Source organism: Ochotona curzoniae, unplaced genomic scaffold (genome assembly GCF_017591425.1).
Source record: "Ochotona curzoniae isolate NIBS_2020 unplaced genomic scaffold, NIBS_Ocur_1.0 contig_3520, whole genome shotgun sequence".
NCBI classification, from domain to species: Eukaryota; Metazoa; Chordata; class Mammalia; order Lagomorpha; family Ochotonidae; genus Ochotona; species Ochotona curzoniae.
In genome coordinates, this window is record NW_024465894.1 from 4998587 (window position 1) to 5015050 (window position 16464).

Genomic DNA, 16464 nt, shown 5'->3' on the forward strand with positions numbered 1-16464 from the left:
ATTTCATCATCCTTGGAGTGGCGAGATCGGCAGCATTTCAGAACTACTGGAACCTCCTGGGCAGAACCCTCCAAGCATGTTCTATACCAGGGACCCTGAGATGACCATGGGTGGCCATGCCCCATCCCTGCGTACTGAGGCATTTGGGAGGCTGGATGCAACTACTTCCCTTGTCTGCCCCCTCTACCACATACAGGAAGAAGAAAATGTGGAAACAATGGTCTCACTCACTTTATGCTCTCTAACCCGCAACCCTTCCCAACCTAATCAACTATGCAAGCATCGTCAATATTAAAAAAAACTAATCATAAAATCATAAAATAAAAAAAAAACACTCCTTAGGAGCCAGTGTGGTGACCTAACAGGTTAAGCCACGCAGCCTACAATGTTGGCTTACTGTATCAGAGAGCTATTTCGAGTCCCAGCTGTCCCACTTCTGAGCCAACTCCCCGCTTACAGCCTGGGAAGGCAGTGGAGGATGACCCACATGCTTGGGCCTCACACTCACATGGGAGACCCAGATGGAGTTCCAGGCCCCTGGCTCAGATCTGATCATTGCACCTCTTTGGGGAGTGAATCAGAGGATGGAAGCTCTCAGTGTCTCTGTCTTTCTATCATTCAAATATATCAGAGAAAGAAAACCATTCATTAGCCTAGAGAAGACAATCAGACTCTCCTCCCTTAAGCTGCCCTGAGGAAGTGTGAGACTACCCAGGGTTCTCCTGACACAGGGAGCAGCTGGGAGGCTGCAGCTTCTCCCCAGGGGGGAAAGCAGCCTGGGCAGCTGGGCTCAAGACCAACCCAGCTCCCCAAAGCACCTTTGCCCCTAGCTCCTCCCCAAGCTCCAGCAGACAGGCCGAGTGCCCAGAGCATGTGTGCAGCTGGCTCCAACTCTCACAAAACCAGACTTGACTCCAAGGTGTCTGCCCTGTTTCTGAGACAGAAGCTTCTTGGCTGGCTCTGGGAAAAGCCAGTCCAGCAGGCTTGGCCAGGACAGCAACCAAGGGCAAGTTCTTCCTTCACTAGTTCAGGGAGCACCCTGTCACTTCTTGATGTCATGAAAAGGATACATTTTGAATTTTGTAGGCTCAACTCCACAGAACTTCATTCTAAAAACAGCCACGGGCCATAAACTTGCCATGGACTTACCATAAAAGCAGCACAATGGTGTCGCCCTTATAAAACTCTGGCACATGCATGGCTCCAGCAATGGACCAGGGGCCCAAAGTATGGGTTCAGAATTGACATTAGGGGCCAGCGACTTCCTTCCACAAAGGAACACACTCTCAATACTTAGGGTGCTGGGATGACAGGGTCTCTATGGCACTGCTCAACTCAGCCACAGGGACCTGCCAGCCAACAGCACAACAGCTGCTAGGGACTGACTATACACATGGCTCCATGTTCCTGGCCTGACATTCACTCTAACACCCATGGTGTACACACGAGGAACTGGGCCCTGGGAGATAACTGACTAGATAATATTGTGAGGGTCTTTATGGAGGCTGCAGGCCCAGTGCAGCAGCCTAGTGGATAAAGTCCTTGCCTCGCACGCACGAAGATCCCATGTGGGTGCCAGTTCATGTCCCGGATGCTCCATTTCCCATTCAGCATCGTGCTTGTGGCCTGGGGAAACAGTCAAGGATGGCCCAAAGCATTGAGACCCTGTGTTCACATAGGAGACCTGGAAGAAGCTCTTGGCTCCTGGCTTTGGATCATCCCAGCTCCGACCATTGTGGGCACTTGGGGAGTGAACCAGCAGATGGAGGATCTTTCTATCTCTCCTTCTCTCTGTAAATCTGACTTTCCAATAAAAAATAAATATTTAGAAGAAAAAAAAAAGAGGAGGCTGAAAAAAAGCCACTACCTAACAATGTCAAGCATCGATTTGCGTGCCAATTGCTCAGCTTCCAGTCCAGGCCCCTGCTCGTGCATCTGGCAGCGGATGACAGTCTGCTGTGTGTGGGTCCTACAGCCCCCAGGGGGAAGAAGTGGATGGAGTTCCAGACTCCCAGCTCCAACCTGGTCCCTCCCCAGCCCCGGCTGTTAGAGTCACTCGGCAATGAACCAGTAGATGAACTCTCTCTCCCTGACACACTCCTTCAAACAAATAAACCTTTAAAAAAACAAAACAAAGGCTTTGTGTGCCCACATAGACCAAAAAGTGCAATTAATGCTGAGCTTCATTTAGAAAAACACAGAAACAGATCAATGAATATATTTCCAGGGAAACTAATTCTTGCTTCATTAAGCTTAGTCCCTCTCCTTATCCTGCCTCATGAGACCAAGCAGAGTCAGCTAAACGGCTCCTCTCACTGCGAACTCTGAGCACACGGAGCGCCGGGCAGGCCCCAGCACGGATCCAGTGAGGATGCGTTACCTGCAAGCAGTCGAGGGACGTGCTGACCACCCGGGGGGACTTGGACTGGCAAGCCAGCTCAAATGGAAGGAAATACTTGTCAGCTTCAATGAAGTTTGCTTTCGGTGGTGCGGCAGCGCCGAGCCTAAGACAAAGCAGGAGAGGGCCGAGAAAGGGGAAATAAAAACAAGAGGCTGCTTTTTCTGTACCTGATTCACTCACCTTCCCAAAAGCAACCATTTAATGAAACAGCCTGCCATCTGCACCTCCAAGCCAGACAATTCACAGTCAGAGGGAACACCACAGTGGCACAACACAGAGAGGTCTCTGCCCAGTGTGGTGAAGGTTGCTGCCAGCCATGCAACAGCCTCACTTCTGCACCTCCCACGTGCTTTCCGACGGTGAGGCCCTCACACGAGAGACAGTGTCGGGACGATACAACCCCTCCCACTTCATATTCTTGACCCTTGTGTTAGCGTACGCACAGGCTCTGACTCCTAGAGAGCCGAACTCATGTCGAACCCATTTAAACCCCAAAGCCTTATGTTAACAGGTACATGGTGATGGTTGATGCACTGAGGGTAGAGGCCAACCCGGCTACAGCATCTGGGAGGTAAGCCCACGGGGGTGTTTGGGTCCCTGGAGTGCGCCCTTGAAGGTGGCTCTCAGGAGAGCGGAATGCTTTCAACTCTCCGCACGGCCCTTCACCCACATGGATTCAGACGCCAAACCAAGCCCACCTGCTTCCAAGGAGCTCCTCTCAACCACCTGAGCCAAAGGTAAAACTCACTAACACTCCCTCTGTCAAGTCCCCCAGGGTCGCAGCAGTAACCTGCTAACCTCGTACTGGTTCAAACACAGCACGTCCTGCCATGTGCCCAGTATGGAGGGTGCTGCCCAGGGAAACAGGACTCACAGAGGAGGGGTCCTAGCCATGTGTGAGCATGCCTGCGCATGCCTGCTGTCTTCCCACAAGGACACAGTGCTGTCACTCACCTCTGCTTCTCTATTTCCGCTTTAATTTCATCTGGAAGGGAAGAAGGAAAAACATATTAGAAGCAGGATACATTTACTAAAAGAAAACTCAGTTGTAAGATACCCTGAAATTATTAAGAAGAATGTTGATATGAATTTTAAATACAGTAATGCTGGTAGAAATTCAAAGAAATAATGGCATCAAGGGGAGTATCACCTAACTTCCAGGGTAGTTACTCCGTGCCAGGCATGATGCTACAAACGTGTGTTAACTCATGTGACCTGCACCACAATGGTACACGGGGAGACTATTATTATTTCCATCTTATCAGAACACAGCTGCTTATTAACTTCAACCATGAACTATGGGGTAACTGCCGTGGGCCTTTCTATGCATTGTGGGGTGCTCAGCAGCACCCCATCTTCTACCCACGGAACATCAGCAGATGCCCTGATGCCCCTTAAGTCCTGAGAAACCAAGAATGCCTGCAGACACTGCTAGGTGTCCTCTGAGGAAAACTGTCCCTGGTGAGAACCAGCAGTTTCTGTGGGGAATCCCAGACCCAGAGGGTCAGGAAACCCTCCCTGCCCTACAGCAGGAGCCGTGGCACCACGTGGACCTAGGCCCCGGGTTCTGCAGCCCCTGGCCCACGGTCTCGTGGCACAGGCTGAGTGCGCCTAACACAAAACCCTCAAATGCTCCAAAACTCAAGCCTTCCTGAGTGCCAACATGATGCAGTGAGGGACAAATTCCACATCTGACTTTATGACACAGTCAAAACACAGGTGCGTGAAAATGACCACTTTAAACTGTGCTCAGCCTGTGTGACAGGTGTACATGGACACAAATGGGGGCCGGTGCTGTGGCACAGCGGGTGAAGAACCATGGGAGACTCAGACGAGGCTCCTGCTTTCAACCTGGCCATTGCAGCCATCTAGAGAGTGAACCAACAGATGGAGGCTCTCTTTTTCTCTCTTCTCTGCTCTGACTTCCAAATAAAATAAATCTTAAGCAAAACAAAACAAAAACAACCACACACACACACACACACACACACACAGAGAAATGTGTGCTTAGACTTGGGTCCTATTTCAAAATCTGAAAAGAATACCAAATTCAAAAACATTTCTGGTTCCAAACAGCTCAGGAAAACCATGGCTAACTTGCAAAACCGTAGCATTTTTTTACTGCGCAAAAATATGCATAAAAAGACTGGGAATAAATACAGCAAAATGGTGAAACAAAAGTAACAAAATATTGAAGAAAACTATGTAAGTGGTGGGGATGCTGATTCTTTTCATCTTTTTTTCACATTTTCTATTACAAATATATTTATATATATTTAATGACACTTTTAAAACAACTGTGGTAAAGTATCCATACCTAACATTTACCATTTTGATCATAAAAAGTATAGTGCAAGCATATTAAGGCATATGTAATGATGAGTTAAAATGAATTAAAAAATCTTCACTATAAAAGTTGCAATAACTACACAGGCGAAGATCTGAAAATAAAATGGTGTTATTCAGAACCCATCATCTCAGACACAGCCTTCCTCCTGGGAGAAATGGCTTGTGCTTAGAGCAACAGACCTCAGTGTCTGAACACATGGCCCTTACACCCACTTGGCTGAATGTGCCCCTGGCAGGCCCACGGGCTCCGGGCACCCTCAGAACCAGCAAGGGAAGGGCGTGGGCACGAACACCACACACAGCTTACCTCCCACAGGACTGCCTCCTTCCCTGGGCCTCCTGGGAGCCAGAGGTGTGGACATGGCCTCAGGCACCCCAGCAGGCCCAGGACTCGGTTCAGGGGATGACAGATTTCCCTTTCTTTGGTGATCTTATCCTGGACTGATCTTGAGGAGGTGAAAAATCAAGTAAATAATGGCAGTTTCTAACTTCCCATTGGTATGTCAATATCTTATTACAGGCGTAAGCAAACAGGAGAGAAGTGCCCAGATGACTTAACAGCTAGCATTCGGCTCTTAGACCATAAGGAACGGAGCAGGTCTGTCAAGGCAGCCGCGTGGCACACATCCTGCCCTTGGGGACAAGCAGCAGCTCCCCCTACCCCTGCAGAGGCCCACAGAGCTGTGGGAACAGCTTACAAGATTCGGCCTACGGGGCTGGTCAAGCCTGCAGAAACCTACAGGAACCCACGCCTGTGACACCAAGGCCCTGCTTGCGTGATAAGATGCGGTGCTACCCCATGACACTGCAGCGGCAATGCTGCCTATCCCCCCACGTGGACATCTTCCTTTCCACCAGCGTCACCTGACTGCAGCTGAGTTTCAGTGTTAATATCCCTGAAACAGGCCCGTGCTAGCCTCTGAGCTCTAAAATAATCTCATTTGGAATGCCACACACACCGGACCCACAGCCAATCAATCACTTGCCAGGATGGCTGCTTAGATGACTGGAGGTGGCCAAACCAAACTCACCATGCTCGTCTCACCTGTGTCTACCTAAGCAGACTCACCCCAGAAAGCCCTCAACAAACAGGGTTGGTCTAGACCAAAGCCAGGAGTTAAGAACTACTTCTGAGTCTCCACATGGGTGGTAGGGGCCCGAGCACTTGGGCAATCTTCTACTGCTTTCCCAGGAACAGCAGGCATTTGGATCAGAAATGGAGTAGCCAGGAGTTGAACTGGTGTCCATATGGGATGCTGGTGCTGTAGGCGGTGGCTTAACCCACTACACCACAAAGCTGGCACCCTATTTATTTTTCTAATCTTTTTTCCGAGTATCTAGCAGCTCCTTATTTATCTGCCTTCCTCTGTGGATTCTCTACTGAGTTCCAAGGCACTGGGAAGGCTCAGCTCCAATCAGGAGGCAATCAATAGTAGCTGAGTGGATGAACATTCTGCCCTTTGTCTTCCTTGCATTCTCTGGCTTCTCCCTCAAGGCACTGACACAAATTCAAACTTCTACCTTCAAGCAAATGCAAAACTTGCACAAGACGCAAGTGCCTTCTCCTCTATGCAGCGCAGACAAAAAAAAAAAAAAACCAGGGAAGGTTCCCCGTTTGAGGTCTGGTTTCTTTTAGCCGGCTCCTATCCCGGCCCAGTCTGGCATTTGCCAGCTATAGTACGTCACCTCGGCTGCCCAGACAAAGGCCACCAATGACCCACTGTGTCTCAATCTGATGGGCCTTTTTCCAGTCTTGCTCTGCCATGCACTTCCCCTCACCCCTCCTGGAAATGTTCTCTACTCGGACTTCCTCCTCAGCTTGCTTTGTGCCCGGCTCTGCCTTTTCCCTTGCAGACTTACTCTCCTCTGGCCAGCTAGGGAGGGTGGCAGCCCCGGGCCTGGGCCCTGATTCTCCCTCTCTGTAGTCTCTCTTCCCACAGAAACCCTCAGGGCCTCCTATTGCCAGCTTCCGCTTCTCTTGGGACTGTTGGGCTTATCAATGCAGCCACTGCTGACTTCATGGGTCCTTTGAGTGCTGAAAGACAAAGCCAGTTCCAGTTCAGATTATGTGGTCTTCTTCCCACAGGCCCATCCAGTGGGAAAAAAATCTAAGCGCCTGGGGCCAGCCTTGCGGTACAGCAGGTGAAACCACCGCCTACAACACCAACACCCTGGATAGCTGCCGATTCATGTCCTGGCTGCTCGACTTCTGATCTAGTTCCCTGCTAACGGGCTGGGAAATGCAATCCAAGATAGTCCAAGTACCTGGAGCCTCTGCAACCCACATGGAAAACCTGGACGAAGTTCCAGGCTCCTGGCTTTAGCCATCCCAGTCACCCGGGGATGGAAGACCTCATCGATCCTCTTTCCCACGCTCTTAACGCACCGCCAGGTTCTCAGCTTTTCCTCCCAACCAGCTGGGCATTTTTGCTTTTGACTCTATTCCTACTGTCACCAGAATTCTTCTAGCCCAGAATTCTTTCCTGCATGACAGTAACTCTCTCTTCCAGGCATTCCCCTTGGTCTTCCTCTAAAATACTCTGAACATGGCAGTCTAAAGTGTTTCCAAAATAAAAGCTGGTCAATCTATTAACTTTCCCCCCTCTAGTGTCACACCTTTTGCTTTTAAACTGAAAAAAAAAAAAATCAAACTTTCCAGGTCTGGCATGGTGGCTCAGGGGCTGAATCCTCGCTTTGCACATATCAGGATCCCACACAAGCACCATTCATGTTCCAGCTGCTCCGCTTCCCATCCAGCTCCCTGCTTGTGGCCTGGTAGGGCAGCAGAGGACTACCCAAAGCCTTGGGAGCCTGCACCCATGTGGGAGACCTGGAAGAAACTCCTGGCTCTGACTTTGGATCAGCTTTACCCTCAGCCACTGCAGCCATTTGGGGAGTGAACCAGTGGATGGAAGATATTTCTCTCTATAAATCTGCCTTTCCAATAAAAATAAATGAATCTTTTAAAAAAAATTCAAACTTTCCATCATAACTTCTAAGATCCTGCACTTCAGGGGATTTTGGATCCTCCCATTTACCATGATCCAAGCACACAGTGGCCTCCTGCAGTTTTCTTCCAAGTGGTGCTGCTCTCTGCCACAGGGCCCATGCTTAGGTGGCTCCCTCCACCACACACCCCCACCTACTCAGATCTTACTCTTCAGATGTGAAGATTTCCATGCAGACAGAAGAGATGGCATTGTGGCACCGCCGTGTGAAGATGGCACATGTGATACAGCATGCTGCTATGTGTTCCAGCTATTTCTACTTCCAATCCAGTTCCCTGCTAATGTGGCTGGGAAGGAAACAGGTGATGGCCCAAAAGCCTGGGCCCTGACACCCATGTCGGAGATGTCAATCCAGTTTCCAGCTTCTGGCTTCAGCAGGGCCCAGCCCCGGCTGCTGGAGCATTTGGGGAGTGAACCAGCAGATGAAAGATCTCTCTCTCTCTCTCTCTCTCTCTCTCTCTCTCTCTCTCACACACACACACACACACACACACTCTTCCCCCCCAGGGAAGCCTGCCTTCACTCCCTCACAGGGACAGATGTCCCTCCATTAGGACCACCCAGGTGGTTGCTCTGACCAGAGAGCACTGTCTCCCCTTGAGTAATGCCCACAGGGTCCTTGTGAACTCTGCTCCCCTTAGCACTTGGACGCGGGGGTGATACCCAAACAAACACCTCCTCACCGGGTCACCCCACACTCGCTGACCACTCCTCAGAAGCCACCAAGGGAAATTTCCCCTTCCAGCACACGAAGGCTCTTCTCCCACAGAAACCTGCCAAAACGATCAAAATCCCAAGCTCAAAGACTTACTGTCAGCCAGGACAGTAAAGCCATACATGCTTCCTACAGGAAGACTCCAGGAATGAATCAGCAAATGTGAAACTGTTCTCAGTCAGCCAAGCTGGAAAGAAAGTCAGGGATTTTTCTGGCAGCCCCACCCCGGGCCTGGTGAAACAGTGAGAACTAAACACAGCAGTGAGCTATTTTTTTTTTAAACAGGAGACTCCATGTTCCTGATGATTAAGGACATATTTTTGCAAGTTTACGCCTCTCCACCAAGAATGGACTCCCTGTTGTCCCTGGCGCTGCTTCCAGAGGCGCCCAGCGCAGCATGGGGCTCTAAGCTCCTCCATCCCACCGCTGCCTTCACCGCAGGGAAACAGCACAGGCCTGCCAGGCTGCCCAGCGGCAATGAAGGGCACCATTCGGTCCCTTCTGCAAACATGGTGACTCCAGGTCACCCAGGAGGTGCCAGCTCTTCACTGAACCTTTACCATGAGCCTGTGTCGTGGGGGTGAGAGCCACTACCACCCCAAAAGACTGAAACTCAAAGATGAGGAATTACCAGTCCAGGATCACAAGACGTTCAAGAAACAAAATTTCAACAGCTTTCAACAAATTTCCCACCTGTTTTTTTTTTTTAAATCATCATCAAAAAAAAAAAAAGGATTGATTGATTGATTTGAAAGGTTGTTACAGAGAGAGAGAAACTGAGTAACTCTTCCATCTAGCAGTCCACTTTCCAAATGGCCACATCAGGTCTGCACAAGGCTGAAGCCAGGAGCCAGGAGCTGCATCCTGGGTTCCCCACAGGCCCAAGGACTTGGATCATCTTGCCTGGCATTCCCAAGGGTCTAAGCAGGAAGTTGGACCAGAAGTACGGCAGCTGGGATTCAAACCAGGCTCATACAGGATGCCAGCCCTGATAAGCACTTTCCATTAACTGATAATCTTCAGACGCTGTTCCTAGAATGCTGACCTTCTTCCTGAAGAATCATCCTGAACTTTTTCAACAGAGTCTTCAAAACTATCGTGATATGCAGCACTTGTAAACAAAATGTCTGGCCAATTTTCTAAAATTAAAAGCTTTATTCCATATGCCAATTGAAAGTCTTGTTCTATTTGCTATATCAATTTAGATATTTTCTTTAAATACTTTCCAAATTTTATATGTAAGTTTCTTCATAATAATAAGACTAGTGTCTTTGAAAATATCAACATTAGAACAATATCATGTCAAAAAACAATTTGCCATATGTCATGGGGACGTGCCAATGTCGGAATGTTTTACAAAGTTTAATGTACAACCAAGATTTATGAATGTATTCCCTTCACTGGCTCCCCTCCCAATGATAGGTAAACAAGTTAAAGTGGTTTCTTACACAAAGAAGCAAGCAGGCAAGCCTCCTTCCTCCACAGATGTGCACCTGCTCCTGTCCATGATGCAGCCACCCCCGGAGGAAGCCTCGTCTGTGCTTCGGTCTATCTGTCCACGCTCCCGCCCTTGTTTCAGCCCACTCAGCCTCACTTCACCTGCCTCATGCCACCCAACGTGTTCGAGCCAAGGTCAGCAATGTCTTAAGACCCCATGAACGTGAGAGCTGGAGCTGGGTTTGCAGATCTGCACATCGTGTTGCAGCTGGCTCCCCAACAGGCTGGGCGGCTGTGGGGGAGCTGCTCTCCGAGCCTTGGCTTCCCACTGCCGCTGTTCCCTAATGGACACCACTCGAGCACTCTGAGCGGAGTCACTGCAGCAGAGGGGATGGCACAAATTAGCAAAATTGAACTCAAATACGGCTTCACGCCCCACCAGCTCTTCACCATCATGTCTTCCTTCTAGGTCTCTAAATTGAAGTACTCTGAGGACACACCCAGCATAAGGCTGCAGGTTCTTTGCCTCCGGAGGCTTCCAAACACATCTCCTGACTCAAAGCAAAGGCCGGCTTCTAACAAAGCAGCACACAGTGCAGTGACCAGGTGAAAGACCTTTTGCATGGAGAAGCAAGTGAGCACAACGATACCCATGAGGCTGCTGGACCAGTGCAGCCCCACTGCCCGAGCTCACACGCTGGCGCCATCAGATGCCTGACTCAGGCGCCCAGGCCCTCAGGCTTCACATCTCTCGACCTCTATGGTGACACTAACATGAAGAACTACACTAAGGCATCGCCAGGCACTTGGAACTGCATGGTACATGGCAGGTACCACACAACACAGGATTTTAAATGTCACTCAGTGGCATGTGAGAAACTTACATGTTTCCTGTTCTTGGACTTCCTTGAAAATGACAGCTAGCAATGAAAGTATATTTACGACTTTGTGCATATTATTAAGATGTCACATCTCACACATACATGAAAAGACAAATTTCTGCATATTCAATTTAAAAGCATTTAGATTATCTTGTCAAGTCTCCACGCCAAAGTATAATTTAAAGCTATATTATAGTTTGAGGAGATGGGTCTTCAAACAATTACAAAAGGCAGATTTTGGTGCCGGTGTCATGGCATTACCAGCTGAGCTGCCACCTGCAATACCAGAATCCTAAATTGGTGATGGCTTGAGTTGCGGCAGCTCTGCTTTAATCAAGCTCCCTGCTGATTCGTCTGGGAAAGTCCACAGGCCCCTGCACAGGGTGAAGCGCCTGGGGAATGAACCAGCAGATGGAAGGTCTCTCCCTTTGTATCTCCCTCTCTCAATAACTTTGCTTTCAAATAAATAAACCTTTAAAAAGGAGAAGGGTTAAGAATGTAATCACAGGGCTAAGCAGGAAGGTATAGTCACTAAAAGTTCTCCTTGCATGCTCCAGGATCCCATATGGGTGTTGGTTTGTGACCCAGCTGCTCCACCTCCCATCCAGCTCCCTGCTTGTGGTCTGGGAAAGCAGTTGAGGACAGCCCAATGCCTTGGGACCCTGCACCCACGTGGGAGACTCAGAAGCTCCTGGCTTCGGACCAGCTCGGCTCCAGGTGCTGCAGCCACTTGGGGAGTGAATAAATGAATGGAAGATCTTTCTCTTTGTGTCTCCTTCTCTCTGTAAATCTGACTTTCCAATAAAAAGAAAAGAGAGAGAGAATGTAAACATAGTCCCCTACAGTGGACTGAAGGATTGAAAATGATTAATAGTATAGCTTCATTAACAAGTTAAAGAGCAGTGCTGTTCTTGGAGCAACAAACACTCTCATGGGCACTGTCCACAGGAGGGTAGAATGACACCATCCTGTGGTTGCGCGATCCTTACCTACACTTGACATCACCCCAAACTGCTCCATTCTGATCATCACTGCTTTACAGGAGACAGCCTCTGTCTTCACCTAGTCAAGTTCACACTCTAATAAAGTCTTTCAGTTACGTAGTTATAGTCGTATTTATTGCTTCTACAAACCAAACACAACAATGTCATTCCAGAAAGATAAAAAATATCAAATCAGAGCATTTGGTTGCTACAGAGTAAAAAAAAAAAATGTATCTATACCTATATATCTATATCTATTCAGCTGTTTACTGAGCACCTGCCATGTGCTGAGTTCTTGGAAATGTCGACTACATCTTTATAATAACCTGATGAGGAACATGTAAGATTGAGTAACTATCCAGGGTCACAAAGATAGCAAGAGGGAGACGGAGGACTTGGACACTGGAAGGCTTAAGTACCAGAGGTCACATTCCTATCTTCTGAGAGCCAGGAGCATCCAGCACAGCCTGGCAGCCCTGGTCCACTCCCTAGCCTGCTGCAACCAGCAGAATCCTATCACGGAGACTGCTCCTTCTAAGAGTGCTCCAGCAGACAAGCATGGCAACTCTGAGCAGTCATTTATGGCTTCTTTTATCAGAATGAATGGTAACCCACGCTGAGCAATCTCTAAGATACCTTTGCAACACACTGCAACACTTCACCTATACTGATTCCTTAAAATTCTCTTCTTCAACTGGATTCCTGGACATAACCTGGCCCTGGAAATAACAAAATATCAACAGGTACTTAACTGTTTCCTTGGTGCGCAAGAAAAGCCATCATCTCTGTTAAACAGCGACAACATCCAATGACTTTCTTAATGACGACAGCCACTTGGACAGGGTCCCTTGTGGCATTCCCTGTTACACCACTGGAATGGTGAGTCATAACGTTGAGAAGGGGGCAGGCACCTCCCGAACGAGCCATATAGCCTGTTGTCAAGTTACTTCCTATATGGGCCATTTCTTTAAACACTTAAAACGTGAATCCCACAGTGCGTTAGACAATCTTAACTACACAAAGAGATGACGCAGAAATTTAATCTAATAAGCTCTTGATCTTACGGCGCCTCACAACCGCCACGCCAATTTTCTAAGAGGGTTCTAACAATACCAAGATACTTCATAGTGGTCACAGAAAATGGAATTGAGCTTATTTCGTTAAAATTTTTTTTTTTCAAAGTCATGCATAATAGGTATTACCCAATAATTATTTGAAGAATACTCATACAATCTGGTGAAATATGTTCTGTGCAGAAGATTCCTGAAGGGCAAACAACTACTCGAAAGCTCCCACAACAGGCCTCGAGGCGATGCCGAGCGCACAGAATCCAGGCAGATTTGAGCGTGGAGTTACAAACGGCAGACTTTGGCCTCACCACAACAAACTGCTTTGCCGTGAAAACAACACTCCACAGTCGGCCTCAGTTCTCTGCCTAGAGAAGCTTTAAAAATCTAAATCGCAGGAAAATCCTTCCACTAATCCTGAATCTCACCGAACTAGCACTTTCTGGATTATCTAGGCAACAACCACGTTCCTATCGAGTTCTTGACCCTCCACGGAGCCTCCGGCCCTTTGACCGACGTGATGACAGCCAGTGCGAAGGGCACAGGCGGATTCCTGGATCCCGACACAGCGGAACCTTGCACCAAACCGAGCCTCCCACTCCCTTGGCCCTTTCCCCAAGACCAAACCCAAAGCCCTGGGGTGGGATGAACTTAGAGACAGCTTTGGTCTGACACACTGATCCTCTTCGCCCAGAAACTTCGCACACTGGATACCTCCTCCCTCCTTGGGGAGGAATTCTTTCCGGAGCACCCTAACTACAGCAGTGGGTCCTTATTGCCTCTCCATCAGCCCCTGCCCCTCCAGCTCTCACCGTGGGGTTTGTCAGTGCTCACAAACGCCTCACCTCATTGCTTACTGACCTATTCTGTCTCTTCTACTAAGAGTTTACACTCGACAGGGGCTAGGACCTCGTCTGTCTGATTTGTGCCTGAGACGCGGTGGCCGTTTGACAAATATTTGTTGAATGATTAAAACGGAAAGATTGGACACTGCTGTTGGCATTAACTACCAAGCTTGTAACGAACGATAAGCTAGACTCCTCTTCCTCTTTCTGAAATCCGCGGGCCCAGGCAACCAGCAAATATGCACTGAGCGCCTTACTATGTGCCAGGCACTGCTGCAGTCACAAGGGATACGGATAAGAGTGGACGCCTCTTTCTGCTCCACAGACCCCCACATTTTAGTGGACAACCCAGAATATGTCTCGCCCACCCCAAAGCATTACCATGCTTGGGACATAAGGCTCACCCTCGCAGGGAACAGCTATGGGAACACTCCCCCACCCCCATCCCCACCCCCACGAAAAGAACATTGTCCAGTCAGACACCCCCAAAGCGAGCCTCAGCGGTTTCCCTACACCAGGTTAGCAGCTCTTTCCACCTGCTCTGCTCACCTGGGGAAAACCCAACCAGCCAGAGCCCAGGTAATGTGGACACTCGGGACTAGGACCATGGAGGGCTTGGAGGTAGGTGAGGGGAGGAACCAGGAAACGGGCAGGCAGTCGTGGCAAGGGCCTTCAGCAGGGAAGCCAAACAGGCTCGGCTGTCACCAACTTGCCAGGTGACCTTGGGCCAGTCTGGAGCAGCCCGACATCATTCCCCTGGGGGGATAATCCCCAGTAGGCCGGAAAGGTGGGATTCGGGGTCAGGGGGAGCGGAGGCCGGGAGGCCGGGGAGGGTAACGGCCGGCGTAGGGAGGCCGGCGCGGGGCGGCTCACCCACCGAGCGCCACCTGGCAGGCCCTGCGCAGCTGCGAGTGCTGGGGCCGCTTCACCTCCTTGTCGGCTAGGATCTTCTCCAGAGCCCGGGACACGAACATGCTCTTGGTCTGGCTCTCCTGCATGGCCCCGGCCCAGCGGGGGCTGGCAGCCCCGCGGGCGCGCGACACGAGCGAGTGGACGGGCGAGCGAGGCTAGGGTCCCCGCGTCCCGGCCGGCACCGGCCGAGTCCGTGCGCGCCGCCCCGTCAGGAAGCGACGCCGCGGCTCCACGGCGCCGCCATGTTGGAGCGCGTCACGTGACCACGTGACTGGCAGGGCCGCTACGGCCGCCGCACGTCCGTGGACCCCGTGACCTCCCCGGGGGGCGGGGCCAGGTGGACGCGAGGGGTGGGGCGAGGGTGGAGGTGACAGCTGAAGAGGTGAGGGAGAGAGACAGGCTAGGAGGAAACAGACTGAGCATAGAGGTGATGGGGTGAGAGGTGAGGAGCAGGGGATTGGGAAAAAGAAGTAGTGGGAGTAGGCTAGCAAGAGCAGGAGGGAACGGAGAGATCAGATCGAAGGGGAGATTGGGAGGGAATGACAGATGCGAGGAAGAAGGGGGTGTGGGTAAAATGAGGAAGCAAGGGGCTTCAACGAGGAGCTTCCGGCCGTGTTGTAGCTCAGTGGCTAAGCTGGTGCTGGGGCACCCACACCCCGCGTTCGGGTGCCTGGGGTCGTGTCCTGACTCCCCTTTCTGATCCAGCCAGTCTAATGCAGTTGGGAGGTGCTTGGAGTTCCTGCCGCCCATGTGGGAGAGCCGGGTTGAGTTTCTGCCTCCAGGCTTTGGCTTGCCTCAGCCTAGGCTGCTGTGGGCAAGATCTCTGTGTGTCTTTGCTTTTCAAATAAATATTTCTCTCTTCTTTTTTTTAAGTATTTATTTTTATTGGAAAGTCAGATATACAGAGAGGAAGATCTTCTGTCTGCTGATTCACTCCCTAAATAGCCACAATGGCTGGAGCTGAACCAATCCGAAGCCAAGAGCCCAGAGCTTCTTCCGGGCCTCCCACGCAGGTGCAGGGTCCCAAGGCTTTGGGCCATCCTCAACTGCTTTCCAGGCCACAAGCAGGGAGCCAGATGGGAAGTGGGTCCTCCGGGATTAGAACCAGCACCTGTATGGGATTCCAGAGCATGCAAGGCGAGGACGTTAGCCACGAGGCTACTGCACCAGGCCTTTTCTCTTCTTTTTAAGAGTAGATGGGGTATAGAATAATGTGGGGGTTGGGTCATCAAGATGAGAACAAAAGAGCTAGGGATAAGGAGAGGGGAGAGGAAGGGGGAAGAGGGGAGCTAAGAAGGAGAGCAAGAAGATGGGGTAGAAAGAGGGAGGAAGGAAGGACTGAGGAACAATGGTGTGGGGGGCGGGTGTGTGACGGGGGTGGGGCAGTTGAAGAAGAGGGGGAGGAAGTGGGAGCTGGAGAGAGCAGAGGCCAAAGGTTGCTGAGAGAGAGGAGGGGGCAGCTCATCCAGGACACTTCCCACCCACAGCACTCCCGTCCACACAGCCCCGGCGCGCGGCAGTGAAGCTGGTGCTGGCCGCCCTGTGGAGTGCCGTTGCAGTGTGCTGTGTTGCCTGCCAGGGAACTCACCTCCCTCTGGAGCTTACCCACTCTGCTTGGCCACAGAGCAGGGAGCAAGACAAGCGGACTTCAGGGCCACTGGGCAGGCGAGAAAGGGAGATGACCAGAGTTGCCCAGCCTGCACTGAGTGTGAGAGAACGGGCACTCCGGCCCCAAGACAGTTTGCATTCCATCCCCACATCAAAAGATGACATTGCAGACTAATAAGTTTCCACCCGCAGCACTCACATCCTATGTGGGAGCCAATTTGTGACTGGCTGGGAAAGCAAGGGAGAACAGCCCACCTC

General features: G+C 50.5%; 1 protein-coding gene across 3 annotated transcripts in view; it reads right to left on the reverse strand.

Annotated features, from left to right (window-relative positions):
• The window catches only part of ARFGEF2 (ADP ribosylation factor guanine nucleotide exchange factor 2), an 87980-nt gene extending 73140 nt beyond the window's left edge, over positions 1-14840 (reverse strand). For 2 of the 3 annotated variants that reach the window (XM_040981349.1, XM_040981351.1), the window contains exons 1-3: positions 14564-14709; positions 3356-3386; positions 2381-2504 (exon numbers count right to left, since the gene is read on the reverse strand). In XM_040981349.1, coding sequence (XP_040837283.1) covers positions 2381-2504; positions 3356-3386; positions 14564-14684 — 276 coding nt within the window. In that variant the 5' untranslated portion in view covers positions 14685-14709. Of the gene's footprint in view, positions 1-2380; positions 2505-3355; positions 3387-14563 lie in introns of all 3 variants that reach the window. The other variant, XM_040981350.1, reaches the window with a different exon arrangement.
• Between the last annotated feature and the right edge of the window lie 1624 nt (positions 14841-16464).